Below are 22,060 nucleotides of genomic sequence, written 5' to 3'. Positions count from 1 at the left end.
GTAATGTGTTTTAAAGATGAAATGATAGAGATATTTGTTAGGAAAAATTTATATTGAAATTTAAAAAAATAATAATCACAGTTTGTTTGAAATTTTCATCACGAGAATGTAGTACAAAATAGCTGTGACATATAGATTATGCTTGTAAGAGTCAATTTTTGTTTAATTTCTATAATAAATAATACTATATTGAAGATTCATTTTACTCTTGACATTTAAACACACCTCCAAACATTCTCTTTTTACAATCAAGCAATATTTAAACAAATAAAAATAGTTACATTTTAAATGCACAAGTTATTTCCATATCATGAAATATGAATTATGAGTTATATTACACATGACAATTTTTCGCGTCGTTTTTAGCAAATAAAGCGTTCAACTTCTTAATCAAGAGTAAATATCCTTGATGCGATGTCATCCAACATCCAATCCATGCCTTCGAGCAAGTTTTCTCCTGTAACGGCAGAACAACGTAGTATACGCCAGTGATGTGTCTTTATTCCGTCTAACTCCAGAGCCTGTAAGGAATTTTATCATCAGCAAATGATTACAGTAACTAACAGTAACTTTATAATTAAACTAGCTAAGCTCGCAAACGTTGTTTTGGAATATATGTTATTATCCCGCTACACCCCCCTTATAACTTAGGAGGATGAAAAATAGATGTTGTTCGATTCTCAGACCTACCCAATATGCACACAAAATTTCACGAGAATCGGTCAAGCCGTTTCGGAGGAGTTTAATACCTTAGGCTCTATATGTATCTTTTTGACACACAGTATCTGGAACACTGTGTATTCAAAAGTATACAAATCTTGCTACTTAGTAAACGCGCCGTGTATCCTTTAGGAACACGTTTTCTATACATCTATTACACAAAAATGAAAGCCCTGGCCTGTCGCATTTTTCTGATGTATATGGTCTGGGAATCAGTGATTTTACAAAATAAATTATAGACTTTTTAATTTTAGGTTAATATTTCTAGGTTAGGAGGCAAGTAGTCAATAAAACCATTTATATTTTTTTGTATTTTTATTTTATTAACTATTTTTATTATGGCACTGGAAAAGACTAAATAGTAAAATAATTAAAGTAACTGAACTTGAAACAAAAAATTTGTGACAATCATTGAAACAACTTTTACAAAAGGTCACTTCACAAACAGAACATTTTGTTACAACTTGGGAAGCTTTTCGTAGTTTTCCGTCGATGGTTTTCCCTTGTCGACCGTATTTCTTGTAGCACTCAGAACAACGAGCTTTCTTTTTCACTACATCTTTCATATTCGGGACCAGATAATGTTTAGCACTGACCGAGCTAGGTGTAGCAGTCATTGATGTGTGATTGGATCTTTCGAGCTTACCTGTGATAACTTGTTCACGAAACTCTGTGATTGTAAGTTTCTTTTTATAGGTATACTGGTATACAAGAAATGGGCATTCACCAAGCTGGTACCCCATATAATTTCAAACATCAGTTTCCAATACCATTTGGTGCATCTACGTACAGCTGACCCATAAGTCGCCATCTGGTTACTCACATCTATTGATGATTTACCTAGATTATAATCTTCAATACATGCAGGTTTTCTTATGCTTTCACCTCTTCTGTTCCCTTTGACGATCGTTTTTAGACCAGATTGCTTTGTGGAAAGTATAAGCACATCGTGCTTGTCACGCCATTTCAAAGCTACGATGCCTTCACTTGATTACTGAGCTGCTATTTCGTCTTTTTTTAGTTTTGTATTGGTAACTTCCTTAGGCAAGTATTTTCTGTTACTTCTCAATGTCCTTACTAAATGTGTCTTTCTTTTACGCATTCGCAGTGCAAGTGGAACACTTGTGTAAAAGTTGTCTGTGTAGATGGTCCTGCCCTCGTTGAAAAGACCCTCTGCCAAAGATAGTACTACCTTTTCTGAGACTTCTGTGTTAGGTTCCTTCGATTTACCACAATATACAATCAGGTTCCATGTATATCGCATCTCAGTACATAGTTTGAACACTTTTATTCCATATTTGGCCCTTTTGTTTGGAATATATTGGCGGAAAATAAGTCTGCCATGCCAAGCGACCAATGACTCATCGACACAATTTTTTTCTCCTGGTGTGTAAACATTTTGTTAGTTTTTTATAAACATATTGAGCGTGTCTTTTATTTTATACAGTCTGTCACCAGTATCAGCAGTTTGGTTGTTGGCGAAATGAACAAATTTCAGAATCAGATCGAATCTATTCCGAGGCATAACAGTACGAGCTAGGGGTATACCATAGAGTTTGTGGTTTCTCCAGTAATCTTTGATACTTGGTAATTTCATCAAACCCATCCAGCCAACTAGAGCCAAAAATTTCAACATATCGTCTCTGGTTACTGGATTCCATAGGTGGTTTTTGATCCAGCAGAAGAATCTGAAGATAAGAGACACTGTGTTGCGTATAAGTTGGTTTTTTCTGTGGTATATTCTAGAATGTTAGGGTTAGGGTCCATAGTAGTCCATTGGATTCGCATTAGCTAATAATCCGACATAAATATCCTTCATACCAGAACTTGGTACAGTATAATCTATGGCAGGAGGATCATCATGACTTGGCATTTACCTTTTTATGTTGGAAAGTTTTTCTTCCATCCACTCTTGTTCAGAAATTTGAGCATCAGTAGTACCAGAAATACTTGTCACGTTTGGTGGCTGGAGTTCTAAATCGACAGGAGCTGTTCTTGATGACCTACGCCATTCTATTTCAGGCAATGGAGGTATATCACTATCCGAAAATGTTGACAAACGCCTTGAAAACCTAGGAGGGTTCCAAATCTGACTGTCATTGTAGTCACTCGTACTTGTGTCACTAAAGTCTTCATCGGGCATAAAATTGGGGTCCTGAATGGAATCATCACTTGAATAATCTATAGCAAATCACTTATTTGAACGTTTCAACACTTATACTGTAACAATAGAAAAAAATATAAGAAAACATATGAATCAGAATTCATGTCTTTTCTTATATTTTCTTCCAAAAGGCGTTCTTGAGTCCTGAAACAAAAAAAAAGGTTTTTACCTGTGTATCTTTTCGGATACACATGGCCTGGGAGGTATGAATTTCAAATAAACTATTTCCCAGGCCACGTGTATCTAAATGTCACACAGATAAAAATCCAAGAAAAAAGGGGAAAAAGGGGTAGAGGGTGAAAAACAGCTTAAGACGATACAATTTCAATCACTTTCAGTATTACAAAGTTGAAAAAGACACATTTATATTCGTCAAACACAACAACAATTACCAACAAAGCCAATTTTATTACAAACATTGAACTATAGTATTAACCACTCAATGGATTCATTTGGAAAAATGAGGTGGCAAAAAAAACAAAATGTAAAATTGAGGTTTTCATAACAGCCTTAATAACAAATTTATATAAATTTGTAATCTCACAAAACCAGCATATTTAGTAGAGTCAATTTCAAAATAACACAACAAATTCAATAACTCTGATGTTGGCAAATCCTAGAGGAAGCTAGAATTTAAAAGAAGAAGAACAAATTTATAACTTACATAAACTATGATTATTGAAGAATTTATCCTACAAGTTATGATCTTAAAGTAAACAAAAAAAACCTGAGATAGTCACCTCTCGGATTTCCTGCAGTGTCAGAGCACCGGGTAGATCTGACTTATTAGCCAACACAAGTAGCGTCGCCCCAGCTAATCTCTCTTCTCTCAACAACGAGTGCAGTTCTTTAGCACAGTCGGCCAACCTCCTTGCATCAGCGCTATCGACTACCCACGCTACTCCGTCTGTGCTTTCAAAGTAATTTTTCCAATAGGATCTGTAAATAAAGCAATTGTAAATGTTAGCACAGACAGTGAATGCTTATTGTTCCTTAAGTCATTACTGTATTTAGATATTCATTATTAGATCTGATTAAACTTTAATTGTGTACATGAAGAATTAATTCTGACTGCTGCCAATCTATCAATAATATTTGATAGCTCGGACAAGCAGTGTTATTGTATACAAAAAAAGTATATAGATGGTTTCTGTATTTACATATTTATTAACTAATTACATAAAGTCCCATACCTCAAAGATTTTTGCCCGCCAACGTCCCATATGTTGAGTTTGTATCCTCGATGTTCTAAAGTCTTTATATTGAAGCCAAGAGTTGGAGATATCGTGTCTATCGGTTCTCCGTTGAAACGCTTAAGAATCGTAGTTTTACCCGCATTGTCAAGACCCCTGTTTCTGGCGTTAAGGAAACTTTATTTTTGAGAATATTTAATTAAAAGCGTTTACATTTTAACATACAAAAAGTTAATGTAGTGATAATGAGTCATAATTGTTCTTTCTCTAAAGTATAATAAGTTTAATAAAGGATACAGCATGAGAATACGCATTTCTTTTTCTTTTTGTCGTAGTTTTTTTAAAATAGTCAAGAAACCCATTTTTAATTCTAAGTTAAACAAACTTGCATTATTTTTATTATAATAATTGAAATCATCTGGTTCTAAGTGAACAGTTGAAAACACGATTCGGCGTAAATAAGGATGAAATAAGGTGACAAACTGACAAGTGACGTTTATTTTGAATCAAGTTGACAATGACATGATTGTAAGGAGTGCTGTAGTGCTGTTGAAACTTGAATTGTGTTGAAGGTTGAACAGTAGCTATGGTATCAACCAAGAAGCTTATACAATTGGTATGAACTAATTTTGCGCAAAGTATTTTGACCTACTTAAAATTATATTATAAACAAATATTATTAAGGGCAGTGGCACTTATATTAGGAAACCTTACTTATATTAGCACCATGCGAAATTAAACACATTTTACGAATATAACACAATTGTGTGTCTCAAATCGGAAGTTTTATCGCAGAGACTAGGATTTCTTATTTATATGATTATGCTCTAATTTATTATTCTTACGCCATAAGGCTTCATAAGCAGTTTTTTCCAATATGAATTCAATGTCCAATAAGAACACATTAGAAACCATAGAGTAAATAAGTCTATCCATGGCCGATCTCATCGCTGTCAAGTCTCTATTTCTATCCCAATTATGAAGCATCTTCAATGATTTTTTGTGGTTTTAAAAAGTGGAAGTGATAGTGTGGCGGTGCGGTCTCGGAGATAGGGCTCGTTGGTCGGCAGCACCATGTTTAGCGGGACGGTGCGTGTGAAGGTGTGCGAGGCGACGGGCCTCAGGCCGACCGACTTTCAGAAAAGGCATAACATGACCTTCGGAAAGCCAGGTGAGCCCCGATACAATGTAAAACATCCCAATTAGTGTTCTGGCTGAAAACTTACAAATAAATATCAATGAGCGACCGTCTCTTATAAACAAAATTTCCCCATGAAATAGGCGTTGCATGTTTACAGAATTGGGTGTTGGTATTATTTGTAAATATGCAAAATTCTTGCAGACGACCAGCCGATAGACCCGTATGTGTCCATCGACGCTGACGAGCATCACCTAGACCGGTCGAGCACCAAACCAAAGACGTTTGATCCCGTGTGGAACGAAACATTCATACACGAAGTTCAGAATGTTACCAGGTCAGTCTGAGATGGTTGGGTGGTAAACTTCGGATTCGGAGACCAGTAGGTCTTACTTAATTTATTTAATTTTTTAGCCTCGGTATCACAGTGTTTCATGATGCAGCAATACCACCTGATGATTTTGTTGCAAACTGCACAATTCCCTTTGAAGACTTGATGCACCGCGACAAAGATGCTACAGACTTTTGGGTAAGTACCTTTTTAAAGCTTAGATATAAAACTCGAGTGACAAAAATCATATCTTATCCATAATTTCTTAAAATAGGATTTTTTTACTGTTAAACTTTATCTCACAATCAGAATTGTTTATTTTGATTTTTATGATAAGAAACACTATAATGTTTACCTGTTCATTGATAAAACTAAAACTAACATCTAAGCTAACTTGAGATAAGAATGTGTTTGAGGTAGCATGACTTAACTGCTTAAAACTTTAGTGTTTTCACAACTATTTAGTTTTAAATGGAACAGTGATTCAGATCCGTTCCTTTATTAGCAGATTATTCGCTGTCCGTGGCAATTGTTGACACTTTTAATCCATCCAATGTCTGACTCATCTCATCTGAATAATTTGTGAATTTTCCTCTTAAAATTGCACATTCATCAATGAAAGCTTTTTCCTTTTGCATCTGTGTATTTACTAATTAGTTTTTTTTTACTATATTAAGATTATGGATGATTATATATTTTTTTTAATATATATATTTATTATGATTATATAAGACTTCTGTTATTATGCTAATATATTTTATGAAAATTTATTTGTTTTAATATTTTTTTTTACACAGCGATCTAATATCTACTTAAAAATTTCTTCTCCCCTGTGACAAATAATATATAAAATAGGAATTTAGAAGAAAAAAAAAATACATTTTGTTATAAGTATGCGAGTATGATTAAAATTAAGTATTCTGATTAAGTAAATAACTGTTTGGGCGATTTAAATTCTAATTAGATTCATATTAGTATAAAAATATCCAATTTAATATAGAAACATGTCCGCTATAAAACATCATTATGTGTTGTATAGTACACATTTAGATTGAAATAATCTGAGATTTTTGTACATGTGTCTAAGAAGTAGAATGCCAGTTAAGATTAATATCCTTTTATTGAGATATGGCACGGCAAAAAATATTGTGTTCTGGAGAAGCCTGAGTGTAAAAGTAACTCAATCAGGAGGACTATTTATCGCTTTCAATTAGTTTTGTAAGGTCCAGAGCGTCTAGGGAGAATTGGGAGTATGTTAAAAGGTACACAAGATACATAATAGTGCTTTCAAAAGTGTTGCATTCCTGTTGGTGAGTAAGGTGACCAGAGCTCTTGTGGATATTGATTGGGATAGGGAGGGTCCCTATCCCCAATTAATAGTCGGCAATGCGCTTGCGATGCTGATAAGCTTCAGCCTGTAATATTCCACTGCTGGGCATATAGGCCTCGTTCCGCATGCAGGAGAAGGATCAGAGCTTAATCCTCCACGCTTGCTGCTACAATGTAGGTTGGCAGATACAAATATCTGTATGGCCAATACAAATGTTGTCATATGCGGGGATCGAACCCGCAACCACCAGCGCAATATCCACAAACCAGCGCTATGACCATTGCGCCAACGCGGTGTATGTATGTTAATATAGTTAGTCAAAAGGTTGGAAGTTATGCGGGTTCAACCATAAGATGAAGCTAGTGAACTATGTTTTCTTATTCAAGTTTATTTCTATTGCAGGTAGACTTAGAACCTCAAGGAAAGTTGCATCTTAAAATTGATCTCAAATGGAATGCTCAAGGTTAGTGATGTTCTTTATTTTGTATTTATCAAGCTTTATTTATAATGTATGTGTAATGTACAATAGATAAAGCGTCCAGCAGAATAAGTGATCTCTGAAAAGAAATAGAAAAATTCTGCTGTTATCTTTGACATGTATAGTTTAAAGTTGTATTTGTTATAAAAAAATAAATAAATTTCAAAGAAATATTGTACAAATGCGTCACGTTTGAAGTCACTATATTAGTACCTATAGTCTATTCGCGTTAAGAAAATAGTAAATCATTGCTGTAACTTGTAGGTAAAGGCATGTCCACACTTGAATGATAATTAAACCCAATAATATTACAACAAAATTATTACAAAGTATTTTCCAAATAGAAATAATATCATGAATGTTACGGATATGACATTACGGTTATGGATACGGATATTTGAATATATCGCTTCTGGATGTTCCATTGTTTCGGATTTTCCAATAGTTTTTTGAGCCATATACAACTTCGCCCATGCATATGGTTCTCAATTGGTGTCAGGTACACCAGAATTCTTTAGAAGATCACGCTCCCACCCTGCTAGATCTTCTGCTGATCACCATGAATCTGACCATTGCCTTTAACACCCGAACGTACCTGTGTGGTAAGTACCACAAAAGAGTGGTGCACTACAAGTCAGCGGGTCTTACCTATGGGCGACTCTGTTTCTCTTCGATGGATCCATTGATCTTCGCAGTAGCCATTACATTCGCGCTAACATACAGCAGGGAATGGAATGTTTCATTCTCACCATGGTTGCTCGTGTTGGTTCGATGCCTCTTGCCAAAGAGCTCGTAGTTTCTAGCTGGAGACTTAATGGACCTTGGTCTTTGGTATTGGTTGCGAGGGACTCATAGGCACACAACCTGAACAGTTAAAACGCTGCCTTCAGGTCTTGCAAGAAGCAAATTGCCAACTTCAAATACACTCGCAGAATTTGGCAAGAGGCTAATGAACTTTTCAATTGAAACCCGTGTTTTCTTGCTTAAACTGTTAAAGGTCTTCACTTCTGCGATAGAGATAAAGCGATGCTCCTTTGTACTTTTTTTATTTTCAATTCAACTCTCGACTATGAGGGAAAATCACCACCGACTATTCCTTGGTGAGGGCACGCAATGCGTATGCATGATGAACAAATTCATGGATGGTTAAGAACTTTTAAGTATAAGGAGAGACATGCGAGTGTGTTTCTCTCGGTGTGTTTTTTACTCCCCGGAGAGTGTTCTGAAGAACTCTTCGATATGGTGCTACCGTCACATTTATAACACACGAGATTGAAACTATAAGTCACTATTTTCTTAACGCGAATTTTTTATAATTACTTAGCGAAATAGAATAGGATTAAGGGTCTTAACATTTTGCGCGAACTCTAACTGTAAACTAAGGATACAATCGAGCAGTGAGCAACACGGGGGGGCGAGCGGCGCGCGGGCGCGAGTTCCGCGAGGGCGCGGGGTTCGCGCGGCGGCGCGGGGCCATGCGGCGGCGCGTGCACCAGGTCAACGGGCACAAGTTCATGGCCACCTTCCTGCGGCAGCCCACCTTCTGCTCGCACTGCCGCGAGTTCATCTGGTGAGCACTGTGTCCAGTTGGCGAGGGGGCCGGGCTCGCGCGGCGGCGGGTGCACCAGGTCAACGGGCACAAGTTCATGGCCACCTTCCTGCGGCAGCCCACCTTCTGCTCGCACTGCCGCGAGTTCATCTGGTGAGCACTGTGTCCAGTTGGCGAGGGGGCCGGGCTCGCGCGGCGGCGGGTGCACCAGGTCAACGGGCACAAGTTCATGGCCACCTTCCTGCGGCAGCCCACCTTCTGCTCGCACTGCCGCGAGTTCATCTGGTGAGCACTGTGTCCAGTTCCGCGAGGGAGCCGGGGCAGATTGGATACTGAAATTATCACCCCTATAAAAGTCCGACAGCAGATCAGACAAAGCTTTTTCTCCAAGCGGGAACAGGTGATGAAAATCTGTTGCTTACCTTTACCTGACATTATTTAATCTTTTGTAGGAAGCACTCTGGAATTTTCAAGATATTTTCAAGATACAAAACAATAATTAAACACACAAAAATCTGGTTTACGTTTTTTGCTCAACACGAAGTTTTGAATAAATATTCACTGCACGTGATGTCCACATAAGCAGCCTCGACATAAAGCGATACCTAATTAATGACTAATTTTTATCTGATTATTTTTCATTACCCTCATTCACTACTAAGTACAATCCCAATTTAGATAAACGTACGATGGCCTTATTTTTTGTCAGTTTAACTGCAGGATACAACGTAACCATTGGACTTCTCTTTGGACGGGAGTGACTTAAAAGAAACAAATATTATATATATTTTTTGCAGAAGTGGTAATCAATATTATTGTATATTTTCAGGGGTATCGGAAAACAAGGATATCAGTGTCAAGGTAAATATTGGTTTTATGGTTTTACTTTGGATTAATAGATCTTTACCAAATGAAAAGTTACCATATATCTATTACTGTAATTAAAATATGATAAAATGTGATCGAGCCAAGTCTAAATAAATCTAGTTTGCTAAATCTCGCACATTTACAGAGAGTGCTCAATCAAGTAATATTATTTAAATCACAAGTACTTGCGCTATCTATTAAAGACTGCACCATTTTCTTCGTTCATCACCAAGTTCTCGACTTGTGTATAAATATTTAACGAGTAGGAGTTCCGAGTTATTGTATATGTTTTACGACCTATTTAACGTGAGGCATTCCTGACAGTGTGTACCTGTGTGGTACATAAGCGCTGCCACTCGTCTGTCGTCACCAAGTGCCCGGGCATGAAGGAGGAGGTGAGTTGATAAATGAATTTTCACTATTCATGCAGCCCGTATTATCCCACTGCTGGGCATAGGCCTCTTTCTCCACGTAGGAGAAGGATTGGAGCTTAATCCACCACGCTGTTCCACTGTGGGTTTTCGGATATGTTCATACTATGAGTAACGATCACTATCAGGTATTTATGATAACAAACCGGGACCGACGGTTTAATGTGTTCTCCGAGGCACGGTGGGGAGATTAACAAGTACAGACATCCAAACCGAAAATTAATTTTTATACAAATACAAATATTCATCCCGAGCGTGTGTCGGTGTTTTAAGCGATTACTCGTACCACTTAAACAGAGCAGTTATTTTCACTATACCAAACATATCTTTTTTTATGTTGGTGGCAAACAAGTGCACGGTCCGTCTGTTGGTAATACCTATATCTTGACATATGGAGAAATAGGCGTTGAAGTTAAAACTTACATTCGCAATTTGACGCCGTTCTTATCAGTGCAACAACAGCGATAAATAATAACAGTTGGTAATTATTTATTGAAGTAATGTTGTCACAATGAAGTATATAAAGCTCCCGAGCTGTGAACCCAACTAATGTAATGTGTATCTCCAGCCCGACTGGGGAAGTACTTCGACCTTACAGAAGATCACAGCGAAATAATACTGTTTTCAAACAGTATTTTGTTCCTGTTGGTGAGTAAGGTGACCAGAGCTCCTGGGGGGATTGGGGATTGGGTCGGCAACGCGCTTGCGATGCTTCTGGTGTTGCTGTTGTCTATAAGCTGCGGTAATCGCTTACCATCAGGTGAGCCGTACGCTTGTTTGCCGACCTAGTGATATAAAAAAATAAATCTGTTTGTGTCATTCAATCGCGTCACCCACCCCCCCCCCCCCCCCCCGCAGCAAGTGGGCGGCGTGGGCGTGTCGGGCGGGCAGCGCTTCAACGTGAACGTGCCGCACCGCTTCGTCGTGCACTCCTACAAGCGGTTCACGTTCTGCGACCACTGCGGCTCGCTGCTCTACGGGCTCATCAAGCAGGGCCTGCAGTGCGAGGGTGAGGCGGCTGCTTCCTAATTTAAATACATGTATAAACGAAAATATCCACTCCGAGCGGGAATCGAACCCGCGAAACCGTTACAATCAATAAGATAGGAAAGAAAAAAAAAAAGCAAAAAGCATGAAAAGGCCAACTAGGTTTCTCCCTCATTGTAAAAGTAATAACAATACAAACAGATAATAATAGCTACCTTTACATAGAGAAGTAGCTGAAAGTTTTAGAAGTGATTGTATCGTAAATGCCCTTGTATGCTTTGCTGTCGGTTAAATGTCACACATAAAATGAAATCTTGATGGTAAATGAATATATATGTCGCAGATATTCTTCCGAAATGAAATGAGTTTTGACTGTCCATAACGCGAATAAAGACAAAGATGCGCCAGGTTATGATATCTATACATATAATAAAATGGTAGGAAAGTCAAAACTGTACATTGAATATTTTTTTAAAAGAATATTTGTGGTGTGATCTATAATCGATACCAAAGCCAAAAATATAGTTTTTAAAGTTTTTGTCTGTTTGTCTGTATGTATGTCTGGGATAAACACAAAAAGTACCGCAGCATGGATTTACTTCAAATTTAGCACGAATATTATTAAGAAGTCGGGTCAACATATAGGCTACATATTATCATGCTATTGCCTACCGAGAACGAGCAGTGAACCTTTATTTCCTTAACGCATTCTGTAACAACGTGTAATCTAACGACGCATATTTGAATGTTGTTGTTATTATGTTAATAACCATGCTATATAAGCTAGCTTCACACTATAAAAATCACGTAATATGAGTAGCTAAGCCGATAAACATAATTAAATGAATATAAGTAGACAAGACAATTTTAAAGCAGCGCCATCTATGAGATTTTTCTGTAGATATAAAACGTAAAGAAGAAACGGGTAAATGAATGTTATTTTAAAAGGTATAATCGTATATATTTTTGGTGCTGTATAGCGTTCACGCAGACGACGTCGCGGGCAGCATCTAGTAATAAATAAAATTGGGAATTGTAAAGTTTTCGTTAGTTACTTTTAAGAGCCATTTCACAAAAATCGGTAACAATCCGCGAAATTGTAATATTAAGACGTCGTTAATCTCAGTGTTGGATGCAATAATGTAATTTATATTCTTGAAATATAATAAAGCGACCTTTGTTGTAGTCCATAGTCGGATCAGAATTTTGATTTATATTATGTGTATAAAATTATTAACCTTTTCATCAGCCTCCTCCCTAGGTAAACTGTCGCAATGTATAGTTTGAAGTCCTACTTTTCAATAGTTGAAACCATTTTAAAAAAATATCATAATATTTGGAATATAATTTTGTTGCACACTATCATAGATTTTTATTCCATTTGTATCTCTATTAAACGATAAAAAAAAAATTAAAGTTACGAATATTTTCCAAATAAGTACAATTTTAAAAGCGATATTTCTCTTAGAAAACTAAGAAATTTTAACGAACTATCTTCATCAAAGTAAACTTACATCATTAAGAAATACAAAAAAAAAAATAATTAGAAGATGTAATTATTTTTAATACATTTTATATTAAATAATAAAAAGATAGTATATATTACCACGCATCAAGCCCAGTAAATCAGTCGAGCGCTAGCGCTCTTAAGAGGTAAGGTCCACGCCAAATTCTGCGCAGCCGTCTCTTTTGCTCACACGCGCCAAGCGCCTGCTGTTATAGCGGATAAAACGCATTTGATACTTTCATAATAAAATATAAATAAAATAAACATATTACGAAAATGACTGTAAAATAATATAATGATAATTTCTGTAAACAAATGTATAATTTAATTTTCTTTTCTCACACTATCAATACAAATAGGCATTTCAATCTGTTTGTCTTGTTATTTGTTAATTAATATGTTTGTCGGTGTCGATGTCATAAAATGCTATTTTAATTCCTATCGTAAATATTAGATTCATTCGTAAACTGAAAAAACTAAATCAATTTAAAAAAAAATTGTTTCATAAAATTGAATTTTTATTTTTATTTTAAATTTATTGACTGTTGTTATATAACATACTTGAAATTTTTAACAAATTAATTATATAAAAAACATTTTATACCATAGTTATTAATTTTTATTATACATTAGAAAATGATCAAGATGGTCTTTTGGTTGTCACACTATACTTACTAGCACAAAGATCGCGCGGCTCGTACGATTCGCGCGATGCGACCAAATTTACCTAAACTTGCAGAGCGTAAAATTGTGAAATGGCTCTTAAATAGACACTTTTATAACATGTTTATTCAAAGATAATATTTAAAAATAAGAGTAATTTCTTTACTAAAATAACTTTCTTCATTACTATTTTTAAAAGGTATTTAAAAATGTCTCGCTTGTACAACTAATTGTACAATGAAAGCGACAAGTCGTACCAAAAGAAAAAAAATGTATAAACATTAAATTTACTTACAGTTTGTTGTCGGTGAAGGAAGTACTGTGTTAAAGAATTTACACTTATAATAAGTTGGCTTATTTAGAAGTTCTTATGTACGATTAAATTTGATACCAGAAATAAATGTCCCCAGTGTGTTCGATGAACGTCCACAAGCGGTGTCAGAAGAATGTGGCCAACAACTGTGGGATCAACACCAAGGCGATGGCGGAGATCCTCAACGAGATGGGCATCTCGCCAGACAAAAACCCTCGTCCGCGCGCCTCTAAGGTCAGACAACAAATCTCTCTACCTTCCTTCATCATGATGTAATTTTAGCCTATTATAACCTTCCCAGATATGTAAAATGCAACCTTTTTCTTCTTGGATCACGTTTGACGCTTTAAAATCTTCTGTTTTACGGTATTAGTACAGAACATAGTTTATAAATGTTTTGACATGGTAATATGATGACGTCACTGAAGTCAGTGAACACAATCAAATGCTTTTCGTTGACCCACGCAAAATAGGCGCACTGAGACGTCGAGTTGCGGAGAATAGCCCGTGAAAAATCAATCAATCAATCAATGCTTTTCGTTGATATAATTTGCAAATTTCAAAAACAAAATTTTGTTATATGTGCTAAATGCAATAATTTTTCATATCAAACAGTTTTATAAAGTTTTTATTTTATTTTATATCAATAAGAAGTACGGATCTTTTCGTAAATAGTATTATTACTTATAACTATAGTGCGTTCAACCAAATGCGAGGTCATTTGACTATGCAGGGTTTTGTAACCTTTTTTTTACTTACACAAATTTTTAAAATGTAAAATATATTTATATTTTGATAATTACTGAATTAAATATAATTAATTAAATATAATTATGTATTTAAGATTTGATACTTTTTAAATAATAATTATCGAAATATAAAAATCACCCCGAGCGCTTCAGGCCACGAAATGAAATAAAAATAAATAATACATAATCAAAGGGCCGTACGCGGTCCGATTGTTTTCAAGGCCAGTTAAACAAGATAGAAAGAGATAGACTATATTTTGTTTATTCCGTCGTCGCTACGAAAAAATGATGGGCTTTATTTACATTTGATATCTCTTCTCGTTGAACAGACTTTAGATGTGTTCCGCGGTTTCACCCGCGTTAATTTGAGGAAAAAATGTTTTATTTTTACATATCAAGACCAAAAAGAAGTTTTCGATTCGAAACATTAGTACCTGAGATTAGTGCGTACAAACAAAACGAACTCTTCAGCTTTATAATATTAGTATAGATAACGACATTTGATGTGTATGATATTAATAAAATTAAGATATTATACTTGACATCTAATGTATGTATGTTTGTCTTACAGTACTTGAACACTCCGCTCATGGAGGGTCCTCTAGAACTGTCCTCCGAGGAAGGGAAGGATTCCGACAAGCAAGATGACAAAAGTGAGTTGCTAGATTATAAGAAATAAGTAATATCAATATAAATGTAGTCTGTTGACATTGATGGCACGGCATGACGAGGAAGAGGTGACAAGTAGAAATGATGTAAAAATCAGAATAATGATCCAAAATCAACGATGGCATTCCCTGATACGTCGAGGGTTTTCCTAGTTTAGGGGCCAGGATTCCAATGAAACATGTATAACAAAGTTTTATAAATAAGGATTTCTTACTTGCTATCCTCTGGTATCCTTTGTCATTAATCCGTATTCCACGCTATCTCTCGGAATTTCTCGACATTACTCGCCACTACTCGCCACTACTCGCCACTACTCGGCCTCCCGTGCTATCTTCTGGTACCCCTTAGTGTCTCCTACTATCTATTGGTATTTCTCGCCATTCCTAGGTGTTCCTCGTATCTCTCGGCACTCCTTGGCATTCCACAACATTGTCTTTCGCTATCCATCGACAATCCTCGGCAACCCTCGGCATCCTTCGGTAACCTTCGACATTCCTCGCCATTCCTCTACACCCATTTGCATTTCTCAGATTACTTCTTCGTCTCTCTACATTCTTCAGAATCCTATTATACCTTGGGTATCTCTTCACCTCCCCTGGCATCCCATGGTAGTAAAATGTGCCTTAGCCTTAAGTGGTTCTAAATGTGTTAAACTAGTTTTATTTGTATGTTTTATATTTGTTGTTGCAAATGTATATTCAATCGTAAAATTTATTAAGGTTCTTTTTAGCTTCAAGCGCGAGACAAACGTATTTAAGTTCTATACAAATTAGCTCTTTTAATTTGACGCCGTGTTTGTTTGTTTCTAATGTAACGATAACTTTTGTAGTCACAGTAGTTAAGTTTGAACTAAAATAATTTAGTGCCCTATCTGTGTAGTCACTAAAAATATATATATTTACGTGTACACCGTTTTGCTTCAGTGTTTTTATTTCAATCGTGTCACGTGTCTCGTGTACTTGTGTCATGACACGTTACATGTACATGGTTTGCGATATTTATGTGCACGTACCATTAAGTATTTGTACGTGTCATGGCATGCACGTGCACGTAACGTATTGCAATATGTGCATGCATGTTTCGTGACACGTACACGTATGTGTTTTTAACGTGTACATGGCTGTGTCGCCACATGCAGATGCATGTGTCGCGACATATACACGGTAGTGTCACAACATGCACATGTATGTGTCGCAACATGCGCATGTTAGTGTCACGTGTGTCGTGTACAGATGCGCCGGGCGTGTGGGGCTCGCACTGGGCGGACCTGCAGGACATATTCACTTGTTACGAAGGTTTTATTTTGTTACATACGGGCTTTCGGTGTTGGGTGTTGCTTATTCATTTTTGTTCTTATTGTTTGTTTGTTTGATTGTTTTTTTGTTGTGAGTTTGTTAGCAATATAAAAAACTAAAAGTTTCCTTATTGAAAACGTATTTTTAAGAATGGCTCTATGACTGACTATTAGAACGCATAAAATAATGAATTGTCAGTTTAGTTATTTATACTATTGTAACTTTTAAATAAATTAACCAAGGTTTCCTCTAAATAACTTGTAAAATTTCTTCTTAATTATAATAATATATTCAAATTAATATTTAACGGAAAAAGCTTAAAAATTATGGTTTAATCTAAAAAGTAACTTATACAATCTGCATCTACATATCCTCGAAATGTCCTACCATAACAACTTTTTTGTCTAATTTTAGTACTTGCAGTAAGTACTAATATTTCATAGTAAAATTATTGAATATACTGCTAACAAGCACACGCTTTTTCATACGTTTGTTTGTGTTTTATTTCGTTGCATAATATGAACCGTCTATAAACCTAGGTACGAAGCAGGATCCTCCGTGGAGTTCTCACTGGGACGACCTCCAGGACATATTTAGTTGCCAAGGTTTTAACATTAATTTACATTTGATTTGTACTGAATACAATACTTTATTGTAATTTTGTAACATTATGTGATTTGGTATTTAATTTTCAGGAGAACCACGTTTTTAGTTCATTTGGACTTCTGCATTTTATGTTTCTTTGATATTAACAAACTATTTATTTACTGGTACTTGGATAGTAATTTCCAAACTGATATAGGTTATGATTCGAATTGGGATGATTCATTAGCAGTCGTGTCGTCTCTTTAATCTCAAAGTGATAGAAAGAGACGATACGAGTCATCTTGTACTAAGAGTTAGAAATGATAAAAGCGTGGTTCTTCAATATGGTGGTGGGGATGGGATTGTGTGGTGAGAGTGGGAGTGTAGCAAGAGTGTTGTAGGCGCGGAGGGAGAGATGGAGGGCCAGAAGGTGTCCCTCGACGACTTCAACTTCATCAAGGTGCTGGGGAAGGGCTCCTTCGGGAAGGTCATGCTTGCAGAGAAAAAGGGCACCGATGAGGTGAGTAGTTTGTGTGGGTGTGGAGGCTAACAGTTGTTTGTAGGTAGTTGTATGTGGGAGGGATTTGAAATTCTATTTCATTATTTTTATCTTTGGGAAATGGTAAACAAGACAAAGGAGAATGATACGATTCCATACATTCTTGGGCCAAAATGTAATGAAATGAAAATGGTATCAATTAATGCATTTAGGCTTATTGCTTCCTCGCTGAAAATTATTTATATTTTGGCTATCTGAGAGTGGAGTTATTAGACTTTTTGTAAAAGTGAGGTTATGTTACAATGTCTATAAAAAAACGCGATCACTAAGTTCTTGTAGCATTAATATTTATTATATTTAGTGAAGACTGTTTGAAAACTCACTACGAATATTGATATACACTTGAAACCATAAATAAATATCAGGAATGGACTCAGAATGCATCGGAAAACAGTAAACAATGCAGTAAACACGAAACGAGTGACGGACACAGTATTATTGTTAGTCACAAGTAGTCAGCTTTCAAAGCTGTCATTAAAAATATGATTTATTTTAAATCGATATGAAATCGATAATCATTTTGGTTTATCAGGTATTAATTGATATTGTCCATATTAATGTAACTTTATTTAAATGCACTTTATTGTTTACAGCTTTAATTGTGCATCTAAATATCTTGAATTAATTAACTAGTGCAAACCTTTTTTTTTTTAATTCTGTAATCGATTACAGTTGAATCGATAACCAAATAATTTGATGAAAACTATCTTTCTCAATTTTCTCCGCTTCTAGATTCAGAATTGAGCTGATATTTTATATTTTAAAATAAAAAAATATGACCAATTTTTTAAACAATTTCTCTACTCATTACATTTCGGCCCAAAAGTCCCATTCTCCTTTGATCGTTTTTGAAATACTCATAGTTTATTGAAATGTTCGAAAACTGTTTTTTTAAGATACCTGAGATATGTGCTGGCTGGCTGGCTATATGCTTGGCTGTGTGGCTACGGCACTATAGAATTTAGCCATCGCCTTTCATCCCGTAGGTGTCGTAAGAGGCGACTTAGGGATAAAACAGGTCCACTACCACCTTGGAACTTGAAAAGCCGACCGATGGCGGGATAACCATCCAACTGCTACTTTGCAGGCAAAAACCCCCATGAGTCCACGCCTCAAGTTTCGGCCCTTAGTTCCCGGTAGCCCTACTTTTCCCGGCTACGGCAGCGGCCGCGGTAACGGTGGGTCAGAGGGGTGCTAAAAATCACCGGGGTACGGAAGGCTGTCATAAAATATACCTGGCTACGTAAAATGGACGCACGCTACGGTTGGACCATCACCTTACCGAACTTGAGGTAGGACTTAGCCACATTATTTGGAGCATACTGGGGTTGTCTGAAGTCCGAAGAGAGGGTGAGGACACGATGATCCTGGACTCCGGGTACTTGTTCTACTTTCGTAAAGGTGATGGGCTTTTCCAAGGGGATGTCGGTTTTCTGGTCCCCAAGACTCTCACTGGCAACGTTGTGGAAGTCAGCAGTGTGTCGATACGGGTAGCGTACCTTGTACTTAAACTCACTGACAGGTACTCCCTGAAAGTGATACAGGTATATGCGTCGACCTCGGCACACTCTGACGATGAAGTCGAAGCCTTGTGTGAAGACATTACAAGGGCCATACATGGCACTACTTCGACCTTCTACAGCGTTGTTATGGGAGACTTCAACGCTAAAGTTGGAGTACAATACTGCGACGGATCGAGTATCGGACCACACGGATTGGGGCACAGGAATCACAGGGGGCAGATGCTTGTCAACTTTCTCGAATCGGAGGGGCTCTTCTTTATGAACCATTTTTGAGAAGAAGCCCCAAAGGAGGTGGACATGGTAAAGCCCCGATACTGTGACGAGAAACCAGATAGATTTCATCATAGCGGATAAAATGCATATATTCAGAGATGTCTCAGTGATTAACAGGCTTAACACCGGCAGCGACCACCGGCTAGTACCGGTCACTCTGAATATATGCCTCCGAAGAGAGCGGGCCCGCTTGATAAAATCTATCCTCCGACCTACGCTGCCCCAAATACTATGTGACTCCGAGCAGTTCCAATTGGAACTCATTATTATTATTATTATTATTATTATACTGGGCTGTAGTCACTTTCCACCAACAAAGATAACGAAGCAGACCAAACTTTCTCCCGAAGCCTTAGATCTGATGCGGCAAAGGCGCGAGTTGCCGGCTGCTTCGCCAGAACGGAGAGCTCTTTCCAAGAGGATACGAAAACTTGTATGCCGAGACCTCCGCTGCTCAAATACGAGAGAGATTGCTACTCTGATTGAGCAGAATAGGGGGTCCAAAGTTTTCCAAAGACTCTTGGGGAGAAGCCTTCTTGCGAAGCTCAAAACAGCGGATGGCAGAACCGTCTGCTCTCGCCCTCAGATCCGAGAAGAGGTTGAGAATTTTTATGGATAGCTGTACTCGTCAAGCACTCACAAGCCTGTGACTTGGGACACCGAAGATACACGGGCACCATTGTTGCGCCATTATTCGGAGAATATCCCGGACTTCGAAGAGGGCGAGATTAGTGCAGCGCTCGGGCAGCTTAAAAACGGGGGAGGGACGGCCCCGGGGGATGACAGAGTTACCACTGAGCTCCTTAAAGCCGCAGGGCGACCTGTCCTAAGAGCCTTGGCAAGACTCTTTAACGCCGTCATTCACTGAGGTACCACGCCACGGAGGTGTGGTCCAGGAGTGTGGTGGTGCTGTTCTTTAAGAGGCGATAAGTGTCTGTTGAAGAATTACAGACCGATCTCACTTCTGAGCCACGTCTATAAGCTGTTTTTGAGGGTTGTTACGAATCGTCTCGCCAGAAGACTCGACGAATTCCAACCAGAGCAGGCTGTATTTCGAAATGGCTACATCACCGTGGACCACATCCATACTGTTCGGCAGATTATTCAAAAGACAGAAGAATATAATCAACCGCTGTGTATGGCATTTGTGGACTACGAGAAAGCCTTCGACTCTGTCGAGACCTGGGCTGTTTTGGACTCTCTGCAGAGATGTCATATCGACTGTAAGACGGGAGATGTAATATCACCGAATCTGTTTACCACTGCGCTGGAGGATGCCTTTAAGACCTTAGAGTGGGGAGAACGAGGCATTAACGTCAGCGGTGAATTCATCTCTCACCTTCGTTTTGCCGACGGTATTGTCATCTTTGTGGAGACGTTGGATGAGTTAGGCCACATGCTGGCCAGCCTGAACGAGTCCTCCCAGCGTGTCGGTCTCTGTATGAACTTGGATAAAACAAAAGTTATGTTTAACAATTAACTCATACCGAGACCGGTATCGGTCGATGGTACCCTTCTCGAAGTTGTTCAGGATTATATTTACCTAGGCCATACTATCCAACTAGGCCGTAACAACTTCGAGAAGGAGGTCGACAGGAGGATTCGGTTGGGCTGGGCTGCCTTTGGCATGCTTCGTCGAGTCTACACTTCGAAGATTCCGCAATGCTTGAAGACAAGTCTTCGAGCAATGCGTTCTGCCTGTGTTAACATACGCAGCCGAGACGTGGACACTGACGAAGGGACTGGTCTACAAATTTAAAGTCGCTCAACGTGCAATGGAACGGGCTATGCTTGGGGTCTCTCTCGAAGATAGGATTAGAAATGAGACTACCCGCGAGAGAATGAAAGTAACCGACATAGCCCACAGAATTAGCAAGTTGAAGTGGCAGTGGGCTGGTCATCTGTGTCGCAGGACCGATGGTCGTTGGAGCAGACGGGTCCTGGAGTGGAGATCGCGTCTTGGCAAACGCAGTATGGGACGTCCTCCGGCCCGACGGACCGACGATCTACGTAAGATTGCCGGTGTGAGCTGGATGAGGACTGAGGAAAACCGGGATGTCTGGCGCGAACTTGGGGAGACCTATGTCCAGCAGTGGACTGCCATAGGCTGAAGTGAGTCATGAGGCAACCGCTCATAATTTGGCCGCCCCGGCAGGTGTACGCGGTGAAGGTGCTGAAGAAGGACGCCATCGTGCAGGACGACGACGTGGAGTGCACGCTGACGGAGCGGCGCGTGCTGGCGCTGGCGGCGCGCCACCCCTTCCTCACGGCGCTGCACTGCGCCTTCCAGACGCCCGAGCGCCTGTTCCTGGTCATGGAGTACGTGGACGGCGGCGACCTCATGTTCCAGATCCAGCGCGCGCGCAAGTTCGACGAGGCCAGGGCGAGGTTTCTATACACACTATTTCTTATAGGCGGCATGCGTCGGCAAACAAGCATACGGCTCACCCGATGGGAAGTAGTTACAGACGTCTGCAACACCAGAAGGATCGCAAGCGCGTCGCCGACCCTCCCCCACCCCCAGAAGCGCGGGTCACCTTACTCACCAACAGGGACACAACACTGCTTGAGACCATTATTATTTAGCTGTGATCTTCTGTAAGGGCGAGGTACTTTCCCAGTCGCTCTGCTCCAGTTTTTAAGCAGGATATATCCTACCATTTTTTTTTAAATGTAAAACCTCATTTTTTCTCATGTTTTATAAAAAGAATTTTGTAGTAGATGTCAACAAATTAA

The 22,060-nt window shown here is 38.3% G+C and overlaps 2 protein-coding genes across 2 annotated transcripts in view; one reads left to right on the top strand and one right to left on the bottom strand.

The window, feature by feature from the left end:
• Nucleotides 1–33: 33 nt before the first annotated feature.
• LOC123662168 (ADP-ribosylation factor-like protein 2) lies at nucleotides 34–4,620 on the bottom strand. The gene is made up of 4 exons (XM_045597051.1): nucleotides 4,375–4,620; nucleotides 4,078–4,233; nucleotides 3,625–3,823; nucleotides 34–521 (listed from the first exon to the last, which is right to left on the bottom strand). Exons 1-4 carry the CDS (start codon nucleotides 4,437–4,439, stop codon nucleotides 387–389), a joined length of 555 nt encoding a protein of 184 aa, XP_045453007.1. The 5' UTR covers nucleotides 4,440–4,620; the 3' UTR covers nucleotides 34–386.
• Nucleotides 4,621–4,998: 378 nt separating this feature from the next.
• Nucleotides 4,999–22,060, top strand: part of LOC123662416 (protein kinase C) — a 34,943-nt gene continuing 17,881 nt past the window's right edge. The window contains exons 1-13 of the mRNA XM_045597259.1: nucleotides 4,999–5,248; nucleotides 5,420–5,552; nucleotides 5,630–5,744; nucleotides 7,279–7,339; nucleotides 8,750–8,924; nucleotides 9,733–9,764; nucleotides 10,095–10,165; nucleotides 11,060–11,210; nucleotides 13,769–13,905; nucleotides 14,992–15,073; nucleotides 16,322–16,384; nucleotides 17,371–17,489; nucleotides 21,480–21,712. Coding sequence (XP_045453215.1) covers nucleotides 5,152–5,248; nucleotides 5,420–5,552; nucleotides 5,630–5,744; nucleotides 7,279–7,339; nucleotides 8,750–8,924; nucleotides 9,733–9,764; nucleotides 10,095–10,165; nucleotides 11,060–11,210; nucleotides 13,769–13,905; nucleotides 14,992–15,073; nucleotides 16,322–16,384; nucleotides 17,371–17,489; nucleotides 21,480–21,712 — 1,469 coding nt within the window. The 5' untranslated portion in view covers nucleotides 4,999–5,151. The remainder of the gene's footprint in view (nucleotides 5,249–5,419; nucleotides 5,553–5,629; nucleotides 5,745–7,278; nucleotides 7,340–8,749; nucleotides 8,925–9,732; nucleotides 9,765–10,094; nucleotides 10,166–11,059; nucleotides 11,211–13,768; nucleotides 13,906–14,991; nucleotides 15,074–16,321; nucleotides 16,385–17,370; nucleotides 17,490–21,479; nucleotides 21,713–22,060) is intronic.

This window comes from Melitaea cinxia, chromosome 18 (assembly GCF_905220565.1).
Source record: "Melitaea cinxia chromosome 18, ilMelCinx1.1, whole genome shotgun sequence".
In the NCBI taxonomy this organism is placed as follows: Eukaryota; Metazoa; Arthropoda; class Insecta; order Lepidoptera; family Nymphalidae; genus Melitaea; species Melitaea cinxia.
Note: the sequence above shows the minus strand (reverse complement) of the source record. Positions and strands in the feature narration are given on the sequence as shown.